General features: G+C 40.8%; 1 protein-coding gene across 1 annotated transcript in view; it reads left to right on the plus strand.

Moving 5' to 3' along the window:
• The window catches only part of grin2da (glutamate receptor, ionotropic, N-methyl D-aspartate 2D, a), a 141,373-nt gene that overhangs the window by 53,830 nt on the left and 61,686 nt on the right, over positions 1 to 25,857 (plus strand). The window contains exons 6-8 of the mRNA XM_023414669.2: positions 3,285 to 3,399; positions 16,267 to 16,472; positions 21,602 to 21,770. Of these exons, the coding sequence (XP_023270437.2) occupies positions 3,285 to 3,399; positions 16,267 to 16,472; positions 21,602 to 21,770 (490 nt within the window). The remainder of the gene's footprint in view (positions 1 to 3,284; positions 3,400 to 16,266; positions 16,473 to 21,601; positions 21,771 to 25,857) is intronic.

A 25,857-nucleotide genomic window follows, 5' to 3' on the forward strand; every position in this document is an offset into this window, starting at 1 on the left:
CCCCCCCTCCTCTGGGAAGTGGAGTCAAAGTGAATCAACTAGTTCAGTAAAGACTGTGACTTTTCAGTCATCTGCACCTATAGGAGCTGAATCTCATTTCACTCTCTGACCCTAAGTCCTCGTTAAGAAAAGTGTCTGCTTTACGCCTGAAATGGACGTATCCATATTCAGAATACTAAACACCATACTTCTTGTACAATAGCAGGGATAAGCTCATACTCTTATTATTAGAAAGCAGAATATGATATCTGGGACATGCATTTAATACGCTGATTTGCTGCCTCTGTAAGCTGCTTTTTAAAGCTGCTTTTCATTAATTCTGCTTCACACTGCATTTGATACGTAACGTAAAGTCAACACAAGACTGGAGGTATATTTTCCACTCAGATCCCACTGTGGATGATTGGGCCCGAGTCATAAAGGTAAATGTAATGTTTTGAGGTTGTGTAGGCGAACATTGGCGAACCTGGACTCTGCATTACTTTGTTCCAGATAATGACAGTAATTGTTGGTTGCAGCCTCAAAAGGAAACAAACTGACTGTAATAGACATTTTTGACATTTCTGCACAGTCATAACGGCACATTTGATGATATAACCTCACAATATACGACAGCAAATATCTTTTGTAGGAAAAGTAATAGCGACCTGATAACACTTTCTATTAATGTAATGAGAATATGCTGTTAATTGATGTATTTGGCAAGTTGCAAATATTTTGATACTGAATGTATCAGTAAAATATTCATCAAAATATCTGAACTTGCAGCACAATATCCACTCGTAGTGAGTTTGGACTCTCCCAGCACATGGTTAAGGTTCAGGAAATATCCACGTCCAGTTTAATACAGAAAAACAAAAAAAAATCTCTTTCCCTATTCTTAATCAAAGTAGTTTTGTTGGCTGAACCACAGACAGAACTTTGGATGCAAACCTCAGTCTCTGGTGTCAGTACCGCCAACTACACCAACCACTTCCTTGCAAATCTGCTGCTGTTAATAAATGTAGCGCTTCACTCATTCTAAAATACCCAGATTTGACAGGGTTGTTAAGTCCATAGCACTTTGTGGACATTTGTTGGTTTTTGATGAAACCTGCTCTTTGCTGTGGTGGTGTCAGTCGTCAATCAAACAATGACATCTTTTTTTTTACTGTCGATGTCTTTAGACGGGTCTTTCTCCCAGGGCGTCGCTCTGTTCATTATTTGCCCGGTTCTTCTTCTGCCCTTAATTTGATGAAATCGCTTTGCTTTTATTTGCATATCCCTGGAAAGGAGAGATACTTGGTTTTCAGAAGAGAACATATAAAGCTCTCCTAATCTGGCTGTAGGTTAAATCTCTCTGATGTTGAACATACCAGCAACACGCATTATCAACATGACTCATATCTTTTTTCTTTTTTTTCTTTTCTTTTTTTGATATAAGAATCTGATAACTTAGCACTTGAAGAATATATGATGTGCGCTCTTGGCTGCGTAGTTACAACAGTATATCTGTGTTTTTGAAGTGCTTTCTGCTGTGCATATTTGCTGTTTTGAAGCTGATTGCAGTTGATTAAGTGTTATTTGAGATGTTGTCGAGATTTTCTTTCAGCGAGGTCGCCTGTGTGAGTGTGTGGGATGGTTTCATCAGGATGCTTTGATGTGTTTTTTTTTTTCTCTCCAGATGCTTTTAAGGTAGATGTTTCATTAAAACACATCAAAGGTAAAGCTCTCTCACCCCCCACCCCCCACCCCCCCGCACCAAGGCTGCTTTTGTCTTTCCTGGTATTAAAAGTATTCTCAAGTATTTGTCCTTCGGTGTTTACTCTCTTTCAGCTCTGCTCTTTCTGCAGACCTCCAGCTTTTGCGCGACACACAAATTCAGCTGAAGACATTTTAGCGATTTTGGCTCCTCTCTCCCGCCCTGCATCATCACCTCCTCGGTTCTCTGCTTCTCCCACCTCGCGGCCTCTACACCTCCACGATGTGATTTCCTCTCGTATTAACTGAAATGTGTTTTCTCTGAAGCACAGAATACCTGATGTTAAGTCCCTGCAGTGAAGGTCTCGCTTCCACCTCCTCCGCTTTGATTACTTCACTTGATATTCTGTTGTTGATGTTTTGTTTTTTTTAGTCTGTGTTAACACGTTGATTGAACATCATTAATTCAATTGCCAGAAGTAGTCACTGATAGTTTTCTCCAAGATTTAGGTAAGTTTCCAGAAACCCTGTTGCATGTTTGTGCAGCAGTTTGTCCTGATAATAATGCAAATAAGCATCGACCTACAAATCAAAAGAAGCCTGAACATCATGGAAATTAGACAATTGGGAGATGAGATGCTAAATGTGGAGGAAAAGCCAGAAAGTGACAAAGCAGGCAGGGTTAGTCTTCCTCGGTGTGGTGGCTTTGTATTAGGACGTTAGGCTCACCTCTGTTGTGCATCTAGCCTATTGGACTAAACTTTATTTTGTCTTCCATCCAGCATCCATCAGCTCCTCCTTCACTCACTCAGCCTCTGCTGTTTGTTGTCAGCTTTAAATCGAGACCGTTCTACCTCACAAATCACCCCCATAGCTTGTTTGTGCAAAGAGTTTACGATGACCCATAGTTACGTTTTGGTTGCCAAGCGACACCTAGCGATTTTGCGAGACAGCTGAAGCCTCAGGGCTCACTTCAGGTACACTCACGCAGAGCCAAGGATAAAGTTAAATTGCCTTCATTAGTCAGGGCATTTATGAGAATATCTTAAAAAATCAACCCAGACTGGGTCTTCCTCACGGCGTGACTATCTGAGCTAATAAGGGCATTTTAACCACATCCTTGGCTCGGTGCCTCAACTAACCCCTGAGGCTTCCCTTTGTCTACAGTCGACCAGGTTAACTTTCTAGAGCACATAGCATTCACCTGCAGTTTACTACATCGTATTATAATCTCGAGCACCTGGTAATTGTCATTTGCCTTGGCAACAGTCGACCAGAGCAAAGGAGGAAGTTCAGGTGCCGGTGTTATATAGTGTGAAAAGTCTGCGTATGGTGGAGGTGGAGGTTGGCGGTCGATGGTAGAAACCGCTGTTCGATTCCCATTTCAAACTGATAGTCAGCGTTGTTTCTTTTAACCACGGCCACGTGTTTATTTTTGTTACCATGACGAAGAACTAACTTTTAAAAATAAAAGTGACATATTTCTCACACAGGAGACCGGTGAACCTATTTCCTTTACCTCCATGCTACATGGATTCCCTCTTGCATGGAGGTAAAGACACATCTCTTACTTCACCCCTCTGCTCTGCTGTCTCCTCCCTCAGGTACTTCACCAACATATCTATCGGTGGGCGGGATTATTCCTTCAACAGTGACGGCTACCTGTCCAACCCGCTGCTCGATGTCATCTCCTACACCAATGGGAGAGGCTGGGAAGAGGTCAGTACACAGCTGCGCCAGTCGGCACTAATTATCATAGCATGTCGGCTAACCGCAATTTCACAGCCCATCAAACATGCTAACTCATCAGTGCTCAGTTTAACCTTTCTGCTGTCTCTGTCTCTCCCCTTCCTCTCTCTCTCTCTCACTCTCTGTCTCTCCCCCAAATCTCATTAGATCTCCGCTAAGCCCCCCCTCCCCTATGTTCATCTCCCTCCACTCTTCTGGGTTTGTCAGCCTTGTTAGCCAGCACTAACCCACAGTCCAATATCCTCTCTGTCAGGCTCCATGTGTAGCAGTTGTACAGTAATAGCACCAAATCCAAGGTCGGCCCTCCGAGGGCACTCTCAATTCCGCGAGACTACTTTCGACCTGAGAAAAACAAGTAAACCTTTTTGTTCTCTCCTGCTGTGTTCCATTTGCTCCTGCCCTTTAACGACTCAATATGTTTACCGCTGAATGCAGACTCAAGGCTTCCATCATTTTAGGGGATGATAACTGAAAATGGAAAAAAGAAAAAAAGAAAAATCAACCTATAAGAAAAAGAAAAAAAAAAAAACTTTAACAGTTCAACATCAGTGTAAACCCTTGGACTTCAAAGTGTTTGCAGTCCTTCACCTTCCCGTCAAAGCTGAACTTCATCCTGAAGGTGCTTTGCTCTATATGAGAGGTTTGAATAAAAGATTCAGATTAGAGCGCATTAAGTAGGATTTAAGGAATAAGTAAACTCAATTTATATCAGACGGTTCTCTAAGCAGGATCTCTGTGCATTATACACCTGTATTATCAGACTGAATTACAATGAACACTATATGGCCAAAAGTATAGGGACCTTAACTGGACAGGAAGCTCCACTTAAAGTTTTATGGCCACTATAGATTTTAAAATCAAAAACAGAAAAGAGAAAAGTGTCAGCACTGTGAATTGGAGTAACTTTTAGCATTGGATGTCGACTGCTGGTGAATTGAGGACCACTGTACTGATTATGTTTTTGTGATCATATTTAAATGTTTGGCAAACTGACAGAGGACAGTCTATCCACAGTCTCTAATTCATTGTATAAAAGCATAAACACTGACCTAAGGAACCTCCAAATTTGTTTTAAAGACCCCTGCCAATGAAAATCAAGTTTTTAACCTTGTTAACTTCCATTTGATGTTTTTATATAAGACATATCATGAGCGCAATAAGCTGTCAACACCATGACTCATAAAAACAGATTCAGACAGCCAGGGGGTTTCATACATCACAAACCTAAGTAACCAATCCTGTTAACTTGCAGGGACGAGGGGCGGGGCAAAATAAACCTGAAACCTTGTCAGTACAGAGGGAGAGAGAGAGAGAGAGTTTGTCTAAGCACGACCACTAATACTGTCGGCCACTGCCAGTTACAAGCTAATAAACACCATAAACAAATGAAAGATACTAACTATGGGAACCGCCCTGCTAGTTTCTGATTTTGGTTACAACAGACTCCTCGTCTGAGTCTGGGTCTGACTCTACATGAGGTTGAGCCTCTCCGATGTTTCCTATTATGCTAACCATCTTGATATGCACTGCTCTTTGACCGGTCACCGTAACCATGTCAGTACAGAGGGTGAGAGTTTGCATTAGCACAACCACCAACACTGTGTCAGCCACCACCAGTTAACAAGCTATCTAGCTAGCATAAAATAAAAACAAATAAAAGATGCTCAAACGAGTCTCTCCGATGTTTCCTTCCCTAACCATCTTGATACTCTCTGCTCTTTCACTGGTCAACCTAGCGCAAGTAGCAGTGGTGGGTAAGGTGTGATCCAGATTTCTCAATGAGGAAGTAAGCGTAGATGTGCCAGCCATTACTTTCTATGTGAGAAAAACCATTTTCAACAAAATATTAATCATGGTTCAAAACATGCCCGGAGAGGAGCTTTAAACTGTGATTGCAAAATTCAGATGCCTTTGTATTGCGCTTATTACACAATATAATTTGTCACAGTCTGTGTATAATGTGAACAAACCATCAAGGAACTAGTACGAAAACACTGAAGACACTGGAGGGAGCAAACTGCATTTTAAGCAAGACACCTCTGATGTAAAATCGGTCAGTCCTAGCATCTCCTTTTTTCTTTCTTTTGTCACCAGTTTGAATTCTTCTGAGTGTCTCATGGTGGATCTTTGATTTGAGCTGGCCTCTAAAGCCATCACTTTTTCAGTTGTCAACACTCATGATAAAAAGCATTAACTTGACAATGCAGCATAACGTTCCTCCTTCTGGACGTTCTATAAAACTCTGACTTACTGTTGGCAATTTGCATCCGAAAAAACTCTCAAAACTGATTGGTGGTGGTGCTCGAATGGGGTTTTTGCAGATTGTAATACATCACGTATGCAATGATCTGAAATTGACCCCGGCCGTGTTTTGCAGAAGATAACAAGCCTCAGAGCAAGATTCAGATTAGGCGAAATATTAAAGTTACTGACGATACTTTTGTTTAAACCCTGACAAATAGGCAGTGTGCATGAAAAATAAAAGAGCTGCCTCTTATCATTTAATGGCTGAACAAGGGGCATTTATTTTTGGAGAGTGTCAGCTGTTTTATTCATGTTTTTATGTCTTCTGTACCTCACTTTGTCACACATCCAGCCTGCATTTTCTTCTGGCAGAGAGTTAATGCGGTGCAAGAGGCAGCAAACTGAAGTACTGCTCATGTGTGCGAATCATCGTCGTTTTTTCTGCCCTTTTCTGATGCATCTCACCTTTACTGTATTGAATTTTTGCTGAATGAAGCCTGAGATACTGCCAGAGGAGATAGGTTACTGTCTTGTATGCCGTGGGATTGGGAAAGATAGAGGAAGAAAAAACTGACAGATAAGGGTTTACTTTGCACTGCTGCTCTCAAAAGATCACTCCTGTGCTGCTCTTTTATCACTGGTGTTCAGATGAATTTAGGAAGAAATCGACAGTGTAGCCATGTCAGGTTTCAAACAGGAAACCTACCTCAAGATTTCACAATATTTATTAACTTTACACTATGTATGACTCCTCTCTGGAACCTGCAGCAGCCAAACTATTCTTATCATCTGGTTCATTGACTCTTCAAAGAACTGAGCAACTTAAAGCTGCTATAATCAATAATTTTCTAATAACAAAGGCTCAAATGACAATATGCAATGTTACCGAACTTTGCAGTTCCACTAATTTCTATGGAGCGTTTTAGCATCTTTTAAGTTCATTATTTAGGTTTTATGGACCTGCAACTTTACAGTTTAGGTTCACTCTCACCTCTCTCAGCATCACTGTTTTCAACAAAGAAGGTCTAAAAAGCCGATCCAGTTGTGCAGCATCAAATGGCAGACAGACAAAGTTAGCAAGTAGCTTGTGATATAGCATTTAGCCGCTAAAGAACCATGTGTTTCCTTCAAGAGTTGATGGAGAACAAAAGAGGGCTAAAAGGAGAATATTGGATTTCTTTTCATCAGGTGGACAGAAACACAACTCTAAATGAATGCTAATGTATGTTCTATAACTAATTTCCCCTTCCACAACTGTGAATTCAGGTTTAAAACGCATTAGCTTGTCAAAATGACTGTTGTTTGTGTTTTTCCGCTATAAAACAGGTCTTGCTCTTTTGTATGTGAATTTAAAATCAATGTGAGACAGCTACCAGAAGTCAAAGAAAACGAACATTTAAAAAAAAAAATCCTTCAAAATATAGACATACAATGGATACAGATGAAAAAAAAATGATGACAGTAGTATAAAAATAATGGGCTTAATTTGAGTCTATTATGTCATTTAATCTTTCCAGGCAAAGAGTTCCAGATTTAAAATGGGCTTTAAACTTAGGGCTAATGGAAAAACAGAGGACAAACAGTACCCATACAACTCCCTCAGACATCAGCACTTGACCCGAACTATCCAGCGGTTGCTCTACAACCTCATTTATCTGAACATCCCGTTTCCCAGGTGTACATTTGCTGAATTAACCTCTCCTGAACTGAATCGGGGAGTATATTTGCAGAGCACAGCAACCTTCGGGCAGCTGAACAAGAGCTGACTGTAGAGCTTGTAGGGAGATCAGGGCTATACTTATCAAGAGTCTCAGAGCAAGAGGAGAATTCCCATGATGAACATTTGCTCTTGATATTAGGCAAGAAAATATCTTCCTATCTGCACCAGGACTTGGGAAAACTTGAGAGCTGTCATAATGAACGGTTAATTAATGAGACCATATAATATGTTTCACTTTTTATTGTAAGTAATCTTAAATGTCCTCAAAAATATTGCTTGCACAAAAATATTCAGTTACCAACTCTTTATGAAATGGCCCGATTCACTAAACTCTTAATTTTGCATTTTGCAATTTTGCATCTTTTTACTTCAAGCAGTTCACAAAGCGAATAATTTCTGATTGAATAAGAGCAGGATTTGGTTTTAATTTGTTGATATTTTTAGTGACATGAATATGTTGCATAACAGCATTCTGGAGGAATCCATACCACAGTATCCACACATGTTAACATGTGCTTACGGATGCATGATTGTGCAAAACACAAACCATGAAGACAAGCCAACAGTGCCATTAGAGAAGTTCTATTGTAGAAAAGCCATGTTAACTAAGTTCAGGAAATTGCACTGGGTCTCAATTTGAAAAACTTAAAAAAAAAAGAAGTTGACACGTAAATTTTGTTACGTTATTCTCCAAATAAATATTGTTAGTATTTACCTTTGTTTAAGCAGCTTCTTAAACACTTTCTTCTGCATCAAATTACATTTTGTTAAGTTGCCATTATGTGTATTTGCGTTTCAGTGCAGATGCAATGAAAGGCGTCTTGAGTTGTTTGATTTTTTTTCTGCAGCCAGCTGAGCCTTCCCTCATTCTCAGCTTTTGAACATCTCATTCCACGAGTTTTATGAAGTTGTGTTACATGATGCAACGATACAGCAAGTCATTTTACATTTGTTTGTTCTTCGAGCCGAAGCACGAACACGGAGGTGTACAGTCGCTTGGAATCAGACAAGAAAGCAGGAGTACAGTTTTTAATCAACATGACAGGAGAAGTGGAAACCACAACAAAAAGCTGAATCCCATTTCACTTCAGTTTAAAGGTGCAATAAGAGTTTTACAACCCAACAACACAGGATATAATCATAGTGCATCAGGCAGTAGGGACTTGATAGGGTTGTTAATCGATTAAAATGATTTAGCCCATACTTCATAAGAGAGCAGGCTTTAAAACCGACTTCCTGGCCTCTGCGGCTCTGATGGACGACTGTTGTACAAGCGAATCAAACAACACCAGAAATTTCTGCTGAAAATCTTCGTTCTCAAGTTGAAACTTATAGGTCCCATATTTTACATTTTTCCTGTGTTTTATTTGACATTTTGATATCCATAAGATGATATATTTGTGGTGTTAAGTACTGTGGCTCTGAGCCTCTCTTCTGATTGGCTGACTTTTGTCTTAGTGATCTTTTAAAAATATAGCAGATTTTATGTAAACACTCAGAGAAACCAAATCCTATAAGGTTGAATGGTGGGTACAGGTGAGTTGGGGGCAGTGACTGCTTTGTTGTGACATCACAAAGTTACAGAAGTCCTGATAGCTCGTTTTAAGGCTCAATTTCTGAATACAAGCCGTGTGCATTCTCTGTGGACTGAGCATTTTGATACTTTCACAGTATTAATATAGAACCTCGACCTGATTTATAATCAAAAAAGACATGGACATCTACCTTTATACAATATGGACCTTTACTGCTTTACCTTCACTTTAGATATTTCATAATTGTTCTGGAGGTAACCCAGCTTGAGCACGACTGTAGCAGCTTTGATTTAAAAACATCAGCGTTTTAACCCTCCTCTCATGAACTATTGAAAAATCATGTAGAATAGGCAAGGTGACAATAAGACTGATGATTGATGAGAAAAGTTGATAATGGTTTCAGTGCTCAGTGATCACACAAACAATCAGCAGAGATCAGACATTATCTGAGACATATATTAAACTGAAGGAGCTTATCTGCTCACTACATCAACTTATTAAAGCTGCAGTGTAGGCAGGATTTTTAAATTGGTATTAAATGAGAAAGTTTAATCCCCATAATACACCATTTTGGAGTATGCTAATTTGACACAATCTCTGCTATTGCCCCACTCTTTTTAGGATAAATCCTGAGCTCATGCAGAAGGTTTGACCTTGGGCTTTTGAAACTGTCCATGTCTCCATACTTAAGTGCACTCATTGAACTCATGTTTTCATATTTAATAAGTATTAAAAATACAGTACTTTAGTACTGCAGACCTTGACTGAGCCTAGAGCAACGTTTTGAAGTCAATGTGGATCAGACTTTATTAATTAAATAATACATTTAATCAAACTTTGTTTTCTTTTGGTTCAGTTGACACCAATTTCTGCTTTCTGCCCAGATGGAAATTAGCATGTAGCTAAATATGATACAAAGCATCTTTCCCCTTTTTTGAGGTTGATGTATCTAAAAGAAATCACTTAAGTAGTAATGAATCCAATACTAGCAGGAGTCCCATGGATGATGACCCCCCTTGATGCTTCGCTGTCCATAAAACAGTTGCCAGACCTCCAGTAATTATTACTAAGGGCTGTATTTTCTGTATTTTCATTATTTCTATTGGAAGGACTTCTAGGCAGCTGTGTCCAGTCCGTTTACCTTTTACCCCTGACATTTCAGTGTTGGATGAGTGCTGTAACTTTTTAGCATTCAGGGAAACCACAAGGTTAAATATTAGTCGTGTTAGTACTTAAAGAGCCTTGACTCATCTCCAGATGGGCAACATCATTGGGAAACAGAACAGAAACCAGCACAGTCTGACCAAAATAAATAATGACTCAACTGCAAAGGACAGAAGCAGACAGAAAGTCCAGACAGCAGAAGATTCAATAATAATGATTTGAAAAAACTACATTTATAAAGTAGAACTTTATACTTGTTACTGAAGGTTACAGAAGTAAAAAAATTAATAAAAAATGAACAACAGCCAAATTTCAAAATAACATGGTGATGGCGGAGCATGTGAATCAGTCCAAATCACCACAGTGCCACAGCCATGAGTACTTCTAATTAAACTTTTAACAAACAAAAACACTGCAGTATAATCCAATATAAGTGCAAGGATTGAACTCGTCTCATTTTACACAAGTTACTCTATTCATACAGCTACTCCAGAAAACTAGAATTGCATTTTGATGAGGAGGATGAGGCATCTGCAACAGAGGGATAAAGAATGTCAAAACTGATGCTGCAGACTTTTAGTAATTAGTGTGCTTCAAGCCTAAAAAAAAACTGGTCTTAAAGAAAAACTCCATACAATTTTAATTTTTCACAGTAAACTTAGTCACATAGATTTTTGTTGCCATATGATGTTTATACAGGTGATCCTTGTGCTTAAAAATAGCTTGTAAGTGTCTGATTCAATTTGAACCTTTGGTACAGCTGAATCATCTGACGGTAGTGAAATAGGCAAGTCTCTGAAGTTTATTACCTATGTGATAAACTCAGAGGTTAAAGGAAAATTATCTTTTCAATAAAATCTAACAGGACCAGACTTATTCATATTTACACCAAATTACACCCAACCCTTATTTTTTGCTGAACTGCAACAGCAGGGCCAGCCCTGTAATTGCAAATGTCCCTGACTGACTGACTGACTGAGTGATAGAGTTGAGTGAGTGATAGAGTTGAGTGATCATAGTTCCACCATTGGTCAGCCGAATGCCACGTGACTGACTTTGAGTTTCCCCATTAGGTTTTGCTCTTTCAAATGAAATAGTTTAATTAGAACAGTTTTTATTCAGGGGTGTTTACAGTCTGCAGTGTTGACAACTTTGTCAACAGCAGCATATTTGTCTCTAGATTAACAGACTTTTTTCAAAAAAGCACCTTGCAACAAACCTAGCAACTTTTTGGACAAACCATGACTTCTTAGAAAAGAGCCCAGTGTGAGTGACTAAATAAGAGAGACATTTGGTCTCTTCTAATGTACTCTCTGCATGATCATTTTGCAACTAAAAATAATAGAAATCACAGCACAGTCTTTGTCTTTAACTGATGTGTTTGGTGATTTTGTCAGATGATGTCACAGTTATAAAATCAGGTTTTCAGCAGCAGCAGATCAGCAGTTTGGAAATGGCTCGGAAGTTAACATGTAGTCTCAATGAGACACGTTTCAGTCATTATTTCAAACTTGTTCCGTTATCTGCCAACAGAAACAGTAAAACATGTAAACAAGAACAGCTTCATTGGGAATTCAGCTGTATTAAAATGCTGTATATGCGAGCACAGAGAGGGGGAGAGAAGCAAACAGATAAAGGGCAGAAACCAGTTGACACTAGGCAGAATGCAAATATGACGCAATGATGTCAGTGGTTTATGAATTAATGTATTTGCTGCCTTCTAGAAGCAGACCACTTTAACCCTGATTCAGCTTATTCCCAGGTTGGAGTAGTTGTTACAGTTGCTGTTCTCATCACTGAGTGTTTGGTCTTTGTATGAAAAGGTCCTCTGGTGCTCAGACAGTGGTGGGTTTTACCTCTGCAGCAGCAGCAGCAGTGATATGTTTGTAATAAACAGAAGAAGAGCTGTGTCACAATGACCAAACACAACAATACAAAGAACATCAAATATTCCTTTCTAAGTCTTGGACTCTCTAAAGCAGTTGGTGGATGTTTTGGGATAATTAATGTCAGATTATTGACAGGAGGTGGGAAGCAGATCAAATTATTGATTCCACAGAGCCTTTTGGGAACAATGGAAAATGAAAATGGAAATGCAATGATGAGAGTGTTGATTTTGGTAGTAATGTACACTGAATTATTGATTCTTCCAGGTAGCCCCCTCCCCCCAAAAAACTGTTGAGTGCACTGAGCAGTGCACCTCAGATTATTAATTGTAATGGAAATATCAAAAATAGTAAAAAAAATATTTTTTTACTGCAACATTTTGGCAAGGCTGCCAATAAACATAGAACCTGTTCAATTTGTAGTATGTGAATTTTTTTTTTTTAAGTTGCATTTAGTGTTGGTGTTTTCACTGAGTCTCATATCATTTTGATAAAAATCTAGAGGTCTGTCTGAGCTCTGATAACTGAGAACCTCAAAATACCAAATCCTGCCCTGTTCCTGTCTTCTGCTGGGCTGGCAATCCAGGGATTCAGTCCTTGTCTGGGCTGTCTGTGTTTGTATATGTGTACGTGTGGCCTTGTTTTACTGTATTTGTGGGGTACAACAGCTTTGTGGGGACCACAGTGCTGGATCCCGCAAATTCAAATTGTTTGAGGGTTAAGACATGGTTTTAGGGTTAGGATTAGACACTGAATTTAGTTAGTTAAGGTCTATTATATTCATGGGGTCTGAAAACCAGGAGCCCACTATACTTGTGAGGTCTGACATCTTATGAGGACCACAATGCTGGACCCCACAAGTTTAAATGACTGATTGAAGGTTAGGACTTGGGTTTAGGTTAGAGTTAGAATTAGGTTTGGGTTAAGGTTAGACATTCAGTTGTGATGGTTAAGGTTAGGGTAAGGGGCTACAGAATGCATGGTGTCCCCACAAGTATAGTAAGACAAGGATCAGTGTGTGTGTGTGTGTGTGCGTGCGTGCGTGCGTGCGCGCGTGCGCGCGCGCTTGCGTGCATATGAATGTGAGTCTTTTTGTCTTTAAAGCGCGGCAGAAAGCATTTACCTCAGTTAATGCAAAACATGTAAGGGGGTGAACTGGAGGACAAATGAGCATAGCAGAGGAAATTATCATGTCGTCCTATAATGAACTATTGGATCTGCCTATTATTATTTATGCAGCAGGGAGACAGAGAGAGAGGAGAGCAGAGACACGGTGAAAAACAGCGAGACAGAAAGTGCATAAATGATACAGTGAGTGAGGTTGGTCCAAAGTGCCAGGTGCTGCAGATTTACATCAACCTCTTGTTTGTATCTCTGGTCGTTGTGTTAATGTGTTAAAGTGGCCAAAATGAATAATTATGAATGATAATGTGGATGTGTACCACCTATTTGTGTTTTTGTGCCTATTGTGTCTATGGGTCCTGTGTGTCGGATTATGTGTTTTTGTGCATCTATGTTTTTTCTGCCTGTGCAGACTATTATGTTTTTAGTTGTTCTTCATCATGTTATGGGAATATCTGTGTCCACGGTACATTACGGGGACTGACCCCTCAAGTGAGGATGAAAAGCTGGATCCAGTTTTAACATCTGTTTGGATGAGATTAGTTGTTAGTAATTATTTACACCTACTAACTGCCATGTGGACCTGGAGGGTAGCTGACCCAGTCAACTGACAAAACTTTACTGCTGATATATGACCTGTTTACACTGAAGCGTAAGAAAAGATAACATGTAATATGGTCAAATTATCTGACCAGACGTCAAAGTACATTTGACCTAACTAAGACAATATAACTCTACCTCAAATGGCATTTAATGGCAATATTATTACACAATTGACCTGGTTAGGTTGCATAATTTGATATTTCCCTCACACTTTAAACTGCATGAATAAGGAGATAATACTTAATACCCTGGAATACAATACTACGGCTGGACAAAACAACTGACAGCTTTTTGTTATCGTTATAGATTCATATTTTGACTTCTTGAGAGGGAGAGAGATATAGTGAGAAAAAAAAAAACATCCCAATTGGGTGTTAGGTATTGATGTTTTTTAGGGCCTAGGCAGAAAGCAGGTAGGGTGGAGTGTGGGCTCGGGGATGGGGATGGGGTCTACGTAACATCCACTGGTGGGGGAGGCGTGCAGTACTGAGGAGATGGAAGGGGTTCGATTTGTTTGTTTTGTTATAGTCCAGTGATACCGGTGCAAAGCACTGGGGAAATGGGACATGTTTCGTTTGGTTTTGTATTGTTGTCGTAGATAAATACAGTGGTCATGCTCCAGACCGTTTGGAGGAGACGGACCTTTCTATACCTTCATTTTTTTCCCTGTTTTCCATGAGGTTAATCATTTGCTTTTGTTTTTAAACCTGGTTTTAAGGTTGAAATTATGGCAAGATTTCAGTTAGTGTACTGGTTTGCTGTTGGCATGTAGCCTTTAAAATTCCCTCCACAGATATGTTTTATAGTATGTAAACATACTGGGCTATGATTAACATTTTATTTAACATGCTTTTGTCTTATAAATAAGTAAAAAAACAACTTTGCAAAGGGGCTGGAAGCACATCTTCACTTACTTCCTCATTGAGAAATTCTGGATGAGGTCTTTGCCCCGCCCACCACCACTTCTAGTGCTAGATTGAGTGATGAAAGAGCAGAGCGGAGGGAACATTGGAGACATACATATTCATACGTCTTGTATCATAAAACAAACACTATATGGACACATTAGCAAGGTTAAAGAGTTGGAGAGTTTTCATTGGAGGGGTTGTTTGAGGCTAAGGTAAAAAAAACAAAACAAAACGTGTGCATGTGTGTGTGTGTGTGTGCGTGTCTAAAAAGGCTTAGTGTGCTTTTTTCACAAATCCCAGCAGCCACGTCTGACATCATCAGGATGATCCACAGGAGAATTGGTTGTATGCAAATATCATCTAAATATACAACACCACAGCTACGAAATGACAAAATACCTCACACATTTGCTGTGTTGTGGTTGCACATCCATCCAGTAACATCCTCAGTCAGCATGAGCAGATTTGTTTACACATGTAGGTCACTGTGACGCTGTAAACTGTCTTTCTCTTAGTGTTTGTATTTCAGAATACCATGTTGCAGCAGGAAATTATTTAGCTCAGTTAACATGAACAAACTGCTGATTATACAGCAGACACATATTTCGGGGTTGTGTTATACCTCCCTATCATCACAGCTCACTCTGCTCTGAAACATACTGTAACTGTAGGAATAAGCATAAGATTCGATGCTTGAGTTAACAGAGGACTCAAACAGTGATAATGTACGATTAATAGACAGATGGCGACACAAATTAAAGAGTGTCCCTTTAAACTGGAGGCTGTTTTTTTTAGCTTCTCATTAAGCATGTACTTATTGATTTGCAGGTCACGGCATCAACACTAAAACCGGGGTGAATTTGGTTGAAAAGTTAATGCGTTAATGTGTTTCATTTCAATAGGTAGTGTTACGGGGATGCCTTTAGGACCCCGGGGAAGATTATTTAGGGGACAACGGAAGCTAGCGCTCTCTCTCACTCTCTCTCCTACCTGTCCGTGGCCAGCAAAGCACAGCTTGGTGCAGATAACAGCACGAGGGACGCCAAACATTTTGTTTTGCGTTCCCAGTCATCTGCCTGTTAGAACTAAGGTGCAAAACTAAAGTGGAGGGTATGATTCAGGGGACGTCAGGATATCAAGCACGCTGTGGCTCTGGGCACAGGGTTATGGGCCTTTTGCTGTAATCTAATGATCTTTTTGTTTTTTTCTCTCTTTTATTTCTTTGATTTCTATTTAAACTGGGCATTGTGCAATATTTGATGACGGGCACTATGCAATCCTTGAGCAGTAGCTTAATTAACTGTGATTGATTGAGGCTTCATATAAATTCAGTTTATGTTCTTTTATTTGTTTGCTCATAGTTTGATGTGATTGCAGTGTGTGAGTGTGTGTGATTTTTTTAAAGGTGTGTAGAGGCAGTGTGTTTTTATGAGCCTTATTCTGCTCTCTTGTGAGGGTGTTTGTGGTCCTGAGAATTACCAACCTTTTAATTTTCACTGTGTATTTTTGCTATTTAGATCAAGTCGGTGTCAGTGCCTGGTTGGCTATTCTGCCTTAGTATCAGTCTGAGATACAATTAAAATCACTACAGTAGCATCTCTTTTTTTTTGTTTGTTTTAGAAAAGTTTCTATATGTGTTTGTGTGTGTTTTCCAGGTTGGATGGTGGGAGAACGGACACCTGCGTTTACGTTACCACCCCTGGTCTCGTTATGGCTCCTTCCTGAAGCCTCTGGATGACTCCCAGCACCTCAGAGTGGTCACCCTGGAGGAGAGGCCCTTTGTCATAGTGGAGCCCGCAGACCCGGGAACCAGCTCCTGCATCCGGGACTCTGTACCCTGCCGCATGCCTGTCAACTCCAGGTAATATACCACCATCAACCCCTAGGTATCAAACACCTTTAACATGAATAAAAACTTTTACACTTAGCGTTTCATTGTATCAAAACTGTGCAAGGTTCAGTTCTCAATGGTCGGTGTGTATATTTATTTTTATTTAATACACTGAAATAATGACAAATTAATTTATATATTTGCATTAAGTAATTATGAATATAATGGCTGATAATATTCAAACCCCCAAAAGACTGAAAAATTCCCTATTATTCCAGTGTCTAACAGTGGTTTTAAAGCTGTATTGCTGCTGATTTTAGTTCAGATTTCCTCATGTTTCTGCACATAATAAATTTAATTTTTCAGTGTATGTAAATTATGCTCCCATGCTTTCCAAACATTCAAGGTTGAATGAAATGGTCACTCGAAAATATTTGTCTTGCATATTAGCCGGGTCTTGCGGTATTATAAATTGGTGGTTTTTCAACAATAGTTTCCAACCTTCTTGGCTTTTAACAGCAGTCAAACTGCCCATTATGGCTATTACATAAGGCAAAATGCCACTTTGTTCATAACAGCAGTGGTGAACAGTCAATTTTCTGGTTTTCTCTGGTTTAAATTTGACTCACAGAGTAGCTGATGAGAGGTCTGAAATGACTCAGTATATAACTAAAGGAAAAATGAGAGAAAAACAAAAAACTGCTCAGAAAATAAGTGTAGACGGAGTTCAAATATAATTTATAAGAACGTGTGAGGACAGGGCGACCTGCAGTTTATTATGGCCATAAGCAGAAAGGAACAGAATAATATAGATGTCACATTTTTCTGCCTGAGAACTGACTGAAGCACTTTTACACACACAACAGGGGTCTATATATAACAAGTAATTTCCTCTAAATCCTTATCAGTCTATAAACCTTAGTAGAAAGTGGAAAAGAAGTTTCAAAAAGTGGTTTGATAGAGAACATCCTGAAACCATGAAACCTGGAGGCCTCATGCTATGATCTCTAGAGAAATTGAGATGTCTGGCCAAGCATCCATGAACAAGCCAGTAAATCTTTACCATCTCCGTGAGCTGTGTACAGGGACGCAGAGGCTTAAAGAAAGACTTTCCCTCTGGGTTCAATAGATTAAGACATCACAAAATAATCTAATTATCCCTGAGAGAAGATAAAGTTGCCTCACAGCAGCTGTAGATACATTAAAAGTCACATGGTACCACATCAAAGCACGCAATTAAGAGTAAGCATGATTTTACTTTAACCATAATGGGAACTTGAAACCGCGCAGCGAAGTAAGGTTAATTATCTTTTAATCAATCCAGATAAGAAACAGCAGGAATAACTTTCACACAAAATCAATAGACTTTTAATGATGGAGCAAAATATCCCTGCTGCATCCCCAACATTTGAATCACAGCAACTATGGAATGATTTATTTCAGTTTACAGTGAGTTTCAACTTACTTATAAAATTATATGTACAAAAAGATAACAGCAACATGATCCCAATCCTATATCATGTGTCACACAGTCGTATTTACAGTCTGAATCCTTTATAGTCAATGTTTGTCCTGTTTTATGTACAAGGTTCATTTTTCTGGCAGGAGAAAGATGCTCTGTGTGTGTGTGTGTATGTGCTTGCATGCGTGCGTCCGTGTGTGTTTTCTGGCCTCCTGGTCTATCCAAGATAAGCTTCCTTCCTGCCAACACATGACCTGGCCAATGGGAAGATAACGAGTTCATCCTCCATCAGTTTTATTGGCTGAGAGAGAAGTTTGCTCTTTTGTTAATAAACCGTCTTTAACCACTGTTTTTTCTTTTTTTTTTTTGTTTCTTAAAGATTTGCTCGTCGTCTTGTTCTGTTTTTATTTCCTACTCTTTAATTGACTTGCTTTGTTTTTTTACACCTTATTTTCTAGTGCAGTGGCTAAGATATTTTATGCTTTTATTTTCTCCTGTTGAGGCATTTAAACTTAATTGCATTTTACTCTGAACATTTCTTACCTTTGATGAGGACCACATCACACATGTCACACATTTTAAAGTCAAGTACTTAGGCTATCATGTAATAACATAGTACTTACTGAGCTTTTGGTCTTCAAAATGACCCTAATATGTTCGTTCGTTCGTTCGTTCGTCGTCTCCCGCTTATCCGGATCCGGGTCGCGGGGGCAGCAGCCTCAGCAAAGAGGTCCAGACAGCCCTCTCCCCAGCTACTTCCACCAGCTCCTCCGGGAGAATCCCGAGGCGTTCCAAGGCCAGCCAAGAGATATAATCCCTCCAGCGTGTCCTTGGTCGGCCCTGAGGCCTCCTCCCGGTGGGACATGCCCGAAACACCTCCCCGGGGAGGCGTCCAGGAGGCATCCTCACCAGATGCCCGAACCACCTCAACTGGCTCCTCTCGACATGGAGGAGCAGCAGCTCTACTCCGAGTCCCTCCCGGATAACCGAGCTCCTCACCCTATCTCTAAGGCTAAGGCTGAGCCTGGCCACCCTGCGGAGGAAACTCATTTCGGCTGCTTGTATTCGCGATCTCGTTCTTTCGGTCATTACCCAAAGCTCATGACCATAAGTGAGGATTGGAACGTAGATCAACCGGAAAATTGAGAGCTTCGCCTTCCGGCTTAGCTCCCTCTTCCCCACAACGGACCGATTCAGCGCCCGCATCACTGCTGACGCCGCCCCAATCCGCCTGTCTCCCACTCCATCCTACCCTCACTCGTGAACAAGATCCTGAGATACTTAAACTCCTCCACCTGAGGCAAACCCTCCTCCCCGACCCGGAGCGGGCAATCCACCTGTTTCCGACTGAGAACCATGGCCTCAGACTTGGAGGTGCTGATCTTCATCCCAGCCACTTCACACTCGGCCGCGAACCGCCCAAGCGAGAGCTGAAGGTCGGCGCTCAATGAAGCTAAGAGGACCACATCATCCGCAAAAAGCAGAGACGAGATCCTCCCGCCACTGAACCCAAACCCGTCCACCACCCGGCTGCTTCTAGAAATTCTGTCCATAAAAGTTATGAACAGAACCGGTGACAAAGGGCAGCCCTGGCGGAGTCCAACCCTCACCGGGAACAGGTCCGACTTACTGGCGGCTACGCGAACCAGACTCACACTCCTTTGGTACAGGGACTTAATGGCCACTAACAAGGGGCCATCCACCCCATACTCCCGGAGTGCCCCCCACAGGGAGCCCCTGGGAACACGGTCGTAAGCTTTCTCCAAATCCACAAAACACATGTGGACTGGATTGGCAAACTCCCATGCTCCCTCCAGCACCCCAGCAAGGGTAAAGAGCTGGTCCACAGTTCCACGCCCAGGACGAAAACCACATTGCTCCTCCTCGATCTGAGGTTTAACTATTGACCAGACCCTCTTTTCCAGTACCCTGGAATAGACCTTACCTGAGGAGTGTAATTCCCTGGTAGTTGGAACACACCCTCTGGTCACCCTTCTTAAAGATGGGGACCACCACCCCGGTTTGCCACTCCAGAGGCACTGCCCCCGATGTCCACGCAATGTTGCAGAGGCGTGTCAACCCTAATATGTTAATTCAAAATTGGGAACTGACTCATAATATGACTAATAAAGGAAAAAAAGTATAAAAGTTGTTGTAGGGAAGAAGCAGGTTACCCTAAGTCATTAACATAAATGCTCCCTGTGTAGTATTTTTCAAATTGTACCAATCAATAAGGTGTTTTAATATTAACAGTAAATCAAATTACTCTACGTATGAAAAGGAGTCAATAGTATTGTTTTCATCATCATTTTAGCTCTCTCCCACTGTACCCTACAGGTTAGGGTTAGCGCCACCCAGCGCCACACGGCAGACAAATAAACCTAGCAACTAGCTGTTGAACATATTGTAGCATTTAGCTGCTAAAGCTGCCAGATATTTTCCTCACGAGGTGATGAACACCGAAACAAAAGTTAACAGAGAATGAATTCGGACACTAATAATTGTAAGGACGACAGAAAGAATGGCTCCAGATGAATGCTGATGTTGCTCTGTTTCTTCTGGATGTGTAAACAAGCAACTGTTTGCTAACTTGTTAGCCATATACACAATTATAAGGTAATACTTACATGTCCATGCTGTGATTATAGCTTGTTCCACTGCCGAAAAAAATGTTGCTTTACCATCTGTCAATCACATACATGTGATTTCAAGTCTAGCTGCATTCATCTATTCTGTGGAAAGTGCTGTTGTGACATTATGCATCCATTAGCTAAGTAGCGCCTGAACTGTTAGCAGAGCATGTGTGATGTGTATAAAATAATTAAGTGGAGCACTTACGTTGTCATATATCATGTAGGATCTTTCTATGTGAGTAAATGCTGAAGGCATCAGGAATACATCATGTTAATAATGTGAATTTATTTGCATGTACAGAGGAACTGAATCATAGCAAATTACAACCATTAAAAATCCTTAAAATTACCTTATATTTCCTTCCATTTCTGCTTACGCTGGACTTCATTTGTTGGCAAAAAAAAGATTTTTAAGTTTGACCTTACTTTGGCTTGTAGTAATAACAATTTGCCAAATGTGCAAGTTGCACTGCGAGGCCACAGCTGAGTGTCAGAGGGACTATCAAACAGGCACTTGGGTTGGAGAGCTGATGGAGGACACTGCAGCCACTTGACCGATAAGTCATTTAAATGTACTTGGATTCCCATATGTGTGACCTGCTCATGATGCTCTCTGTGGGTGAAGTGTTGACTGGATGAAGCATCAGAGGCTTTTACAGAGTTTGTTTTTTTTTTTTGCTCGCAGACGACATCCAAGAGCACAAAATGGAGTTTCGTTCTGTTTTAATAATGCAGCACTTTTCCTCCTGAGCTGTCTGACCTGTCGAGCCTTTCCTCTCCAAACACAACAGCTCAAACTGTCGCTATCGATCCGCTCACAGTCCCTCGCCAATAATTCATACCTTCCTGTCCTCCATCAGTGTCCTGTGTCTTCTTGTGTCTCTTTGGCGCTCATCTGTTTGTTTTCTCACTCCCCCAGCAACACTCTCCTTGGTTTTCAATCTCTACAACAGACAAGCAGTCTATCCATGTCAAAGCGTCCTTGATAAAACCTCGTTAAACCTCACAAAAAAAAGCACGTTCCCTGTCTCATCTATCTGTCTTTTCTCACATTATCTCTTCAGTTTGGTGGTGGATGGCACCGGGCCCATGAAGCACTGCTGCAAAGGGTTCTGCATCGACGTCCTGAAGCGTCTCGCTAAGATCGTGGGCTTCACCTACGACCTTTACCTGGTGACGAACGGCAGGCACGGAAAGAACATTGATGGGGAGTGGAACGGCATGGTCGGAGAGGTTAGGTTGTCAGTCTTAATTATAATATGTTAATAAAATAACAATTTTAATGTGCCTCTACAGCTTAGTACCAGGTCCAGCCTCCAAAAAGCTAGACTTCGTACCTGGTTGAGTTATATGTGCTATGCTAGCTGGATCCACCCATCAGTTCAACTGTCCATTTATCCAGCTGCTTATTCAGGTCAAGGTCACACTGCTGCCTATTACAGGCAGGTTGCTCTGTTACACAGATTATTAGCATGGTTTTGAGTGATAATAAGTTTCATGTTAGCAATTAGCAGTTTCTCATCATGCTGTATGTATGTCGAGTGGTAGTAGCCACAAATATCTTAAGTTTGACTTAAACATTTTGAAACCATTGAAAGTCTAATTGTTTAGAAAATGAAAAGGAATCTCAGTGTGATTAAATATAATTAAAGTATAGAACAGTGTATCATTGATTACTCATTTTGAGTGATCAGTAACTGTAATTAAAGATACAACACATGACAAGCGGTTCAGATATGTGAATATAACACTGCAAAGTGAAATGGGTGTGTTACTGTGAGTGTATTGTTGCTGTTATGACATTGTTTAAAGATTGTGTGTGATGAGTTGAACCCAGAGAGCTAGCATTACTTAAAGATATATTATGTAACTTATAGAGTTATGTACATACATATGCTTACCCGAATATATCTGTAATTTTAATCAAATTCTGTTTCATATGGTCGCCTGTCACTGGTGTCATATCCTCTTTGTGCATGCGTCTGCGCCGTCGTTGCCCGCCAGAAGCATCAGAATTGAGCTTTTTAAGCTACATTTTCACAGTAGACTTTTTAGATCTTGGTCGTTTCAACTATATGAAGGATTTTATTCTGGATCTTAAGTTATCAGTGAAACAAGCTGAGCGTTAACAGCCCCTCAGAGATGTCCTGTGTCCACAGCATGAACTGCTTCATTTAGTGTTTTTTCTGCTTTTACTCTCCTGGTCCTTTTGTTTTGGAGAGGAGGAGACCTCTGCGGATAATTCGTCTCCTGGTAAAAACCTCCTGAATGAGTGACACTGAGGGAGAAGCTGACTGCAATGACGGCGAAGACAACAACTCCCATGATCCCACACTATCTCACAACATCATCAAACTCTTTTGTTATTGTTTTGATTGACAGACCAGTAGCGTCAGAAAATTACGTTCTGTGTGTTTAACTGTTAGCTAGCATAAACTGCAGCAAGTGCTGTTGCTATGGTTACCCGCAGTTTGACTTATACTATATACACTATATCTGCAACCCAATCAAAAATGGATATTTACATTTACAAATTTTGTTTTCTTCAAGGACCAGCTCAACATTTAAATACATATTTAGAAGATTGATATCAACCTGTGCGTAAAGTGTGAAGCTGGAGTCAGGACAAGGTTAGCCTAGCTTAGCATGAAGACATCTATACCTGTTCTGCTTACATGTTGTATCTTGTTTGTTTAACTTGAAGAAATTAAGCGATTGAAATTCAGTTCTTGTGCTAAGCTAGGCTAACAATACCCTGGCTCCTGCTTGGTTCTTAACATTACAAACCTGAGATTGGTATTAAGGTCCTCACTCTCTGAAAGAAAGTATATTAAGAGACAATCTGTGAAACTATTTATGTTAAACTATTCCTTCAAAGTCACAGAAGAAGCTAACCATACAGAACATGGCCTCTCATGAAACATTCATAACCAATAAACAACTTGCAGCAAACAAATAAACATCACAGTGACAGTAGCATGGGTGAGAGATTAAATGCAAGTTTATAAAAGTGTGTGTTCCGTTGGAGCCTGGGAGAAGACACAGCCTGCAGACGGCATTTCTTCTGGGAGTTTATTTAGAAGTTTAGCAGCCCGAATCATAAACACACCATGACCCCGTTCTTTGTGTGTGTCTCAGTGAGATATTGTAGCTATGTTTTTAATTCTCCCTTTTCCATGTACAGTAGCACCATCATTTTTATTATTCTGCCCACCCCCCCCACCCCCATTTTTTTTTGTTGTGTTTACAAAAAAGGGGTTTGATTCGAGGGCTCCCGTGAAATTCTTTTTATCCTGCCTCAAATCCTTTAAAACGCGACCCAGCGAGAGAGGATTGGACCCGAATCGAAGAAGAAGAGGGAAAATATGGAGGGAGGCTGTCAGAAAGATTAGTGCTGGAGAGAGAGAGAGAGCGAGAGAGGGAGAGAGGACCAGGCTGCTTGTACATAACTGTGCGTGTATTGGCAGATACTCTGCTGTTTCCATGATGCCAATCCCCCTCTGGTGGCTGGATTAATGAAGTTGGTTGGAGTTACACAGGGGATGCAAATGATCACTGTGTGTGTGTGATCTTCAACTTCTACAGGCACCAGTTTAAGTTTTGGTGAAGATACGTTTGGACATGATTGAATCGGAAAATACCAGACTCCCATTTGACACATTTGTTTTGTCAAAAATCATTGAATGATCTATTTCAGTATAAAGTCTGTTTGCAGCTTTCCACGCCTGTTAAAACATCATGAAAGTGATTGACAGCGTGCAGGATTCCTGGTTCCTTCACATGCTACAGTTTTTGATCCCACACACCTGTCAATAAGACTTTACATGGCAGGCACGAGATGTCACCGCGCACAGCGACGGGATCCGCAGTGCATTGCAAATCCTTTTATTGTTTGATCGGAGGGGGATGCTGAACTTCTCTCATAAGCGTGGAGACGAGGTGCTGACAGATGTGTGTTTTGGCTTTTTGACAGGGACTGGCACAATCCAGTCATGTCTGTAAATATGAGGGAACTGTAAGGGCTGAGATTAAGCTGGGTTCAGACCGACTGTAACCCTCCATTCCAAAGTCTGACTCTCTCTCTGACTCTTTGTCTGTCTCTCTCTCCCTTTCGCTCTGCCTGTTTCTCTGTCTCTCTCTGTTTGTCTCTGCCTGTCTCTCTCTCTCTCCTCTCTCTCTCTCTCTGCCTGTCTGTCTGTCTGTATCTTTGCCTTTCTCTCTGTTTCTCTGTCTGTCTCAGATAGTTTTTCTGTCTCTCTCTCTGGTGGTCCCTCTCTGTGTTTGTCTCTCTCTCTCATCCCCCAGCTGCCTCCTGCCCAGCTTCTGTCAGTGTCTCATTAAGTTGCTTAATTACGGCGGCAGACGAACATGTGTGCACAGGGACAGCTGAGTCTGTGTGAAAACTAACATCTCACAACATCCTGTCCTTGTCTGTTTCCTGTTACATTAACTGTGACAGTAATTGTCATTTTTATAGTCAGTGTACAGAAACATCTCTTCATCTGCTCTCTTCTTTTTCTGTTCACTGCCATTGTATTCTTTTCTGTTAACTCGACCCTTCTCACATCCTGACCAAGCTGAATTTCCCCAAGGCTACGGTATCCGCCTCCCTCAGACTCATTCTGTGTCCTTGCGCCTCGCATTGAGAGCCCACACCTAGACATTCATTGCTGCTATTTCTCTGAATGTGATTCGGCCTTGTGCTTTTTGTCCTTCCTTACATGAATGCCTCCCAGTCAGGCAGTAATTTCCTGCGCCGTTAATATTTTCTCATCCTCAACTGTATAATATTTTTTGTTCCCCGTGTGAAGTGGGTGCGCGGTGATGAAGCGCTTCCTGAACAGGAGTGTCACAGGTGTTGCTTTCAGACGTAGCTGCATTCGAATATTTGCAATGGCCTCGCTGCATTAAGTAGAATAATTACCATGGATTGATTGATCTCGACAAGCAGAGAAGCAGCTAATCACACGGTATGAAAAGTGTAAAACCTGTGCGTCATCGCGCTCTTGAAGAAACACACTTTGAAACATCTCCTGTCTTCAAAGACAAACTATTGATTTTCCAAAGTAAACTTGAGAAGTTTGTTCCTTCGCTGTTTTTAATCCAGAGAAGGTTGACTGAGCACACGTTGTTTCAACAGGGCACTCTCCTCTCCGCCTCACAGCCAGCCATTAATTCCTATTAATCTCATGATTGCATTATGGTATAGTATAATGATTCATTATGATATGAATAATGATATTATATTCCATCACGTGACAGTTGCTTGAGATAGGTAATCCATCACGGTGAACATTTACTCAGATTTAATTATGTTACG

Source organism: Seriola lalandi, unplaced genomic scaffold (genome assembly GCF_002814215.2).
Source record: "Seriola lalandi dorsalis isolate HSWRI2012SDOR001 ecotype SW California unplaced genomic scaffold, Sedor1 jcf7180002054538, whole genome shotgun sequence".
Taxonomy (NCBI): Eukaryota; Metazoa; Chordata; class Actinopteri; order Carangiformes; family Carangidae; genus Seriola; species Seriola lalandi.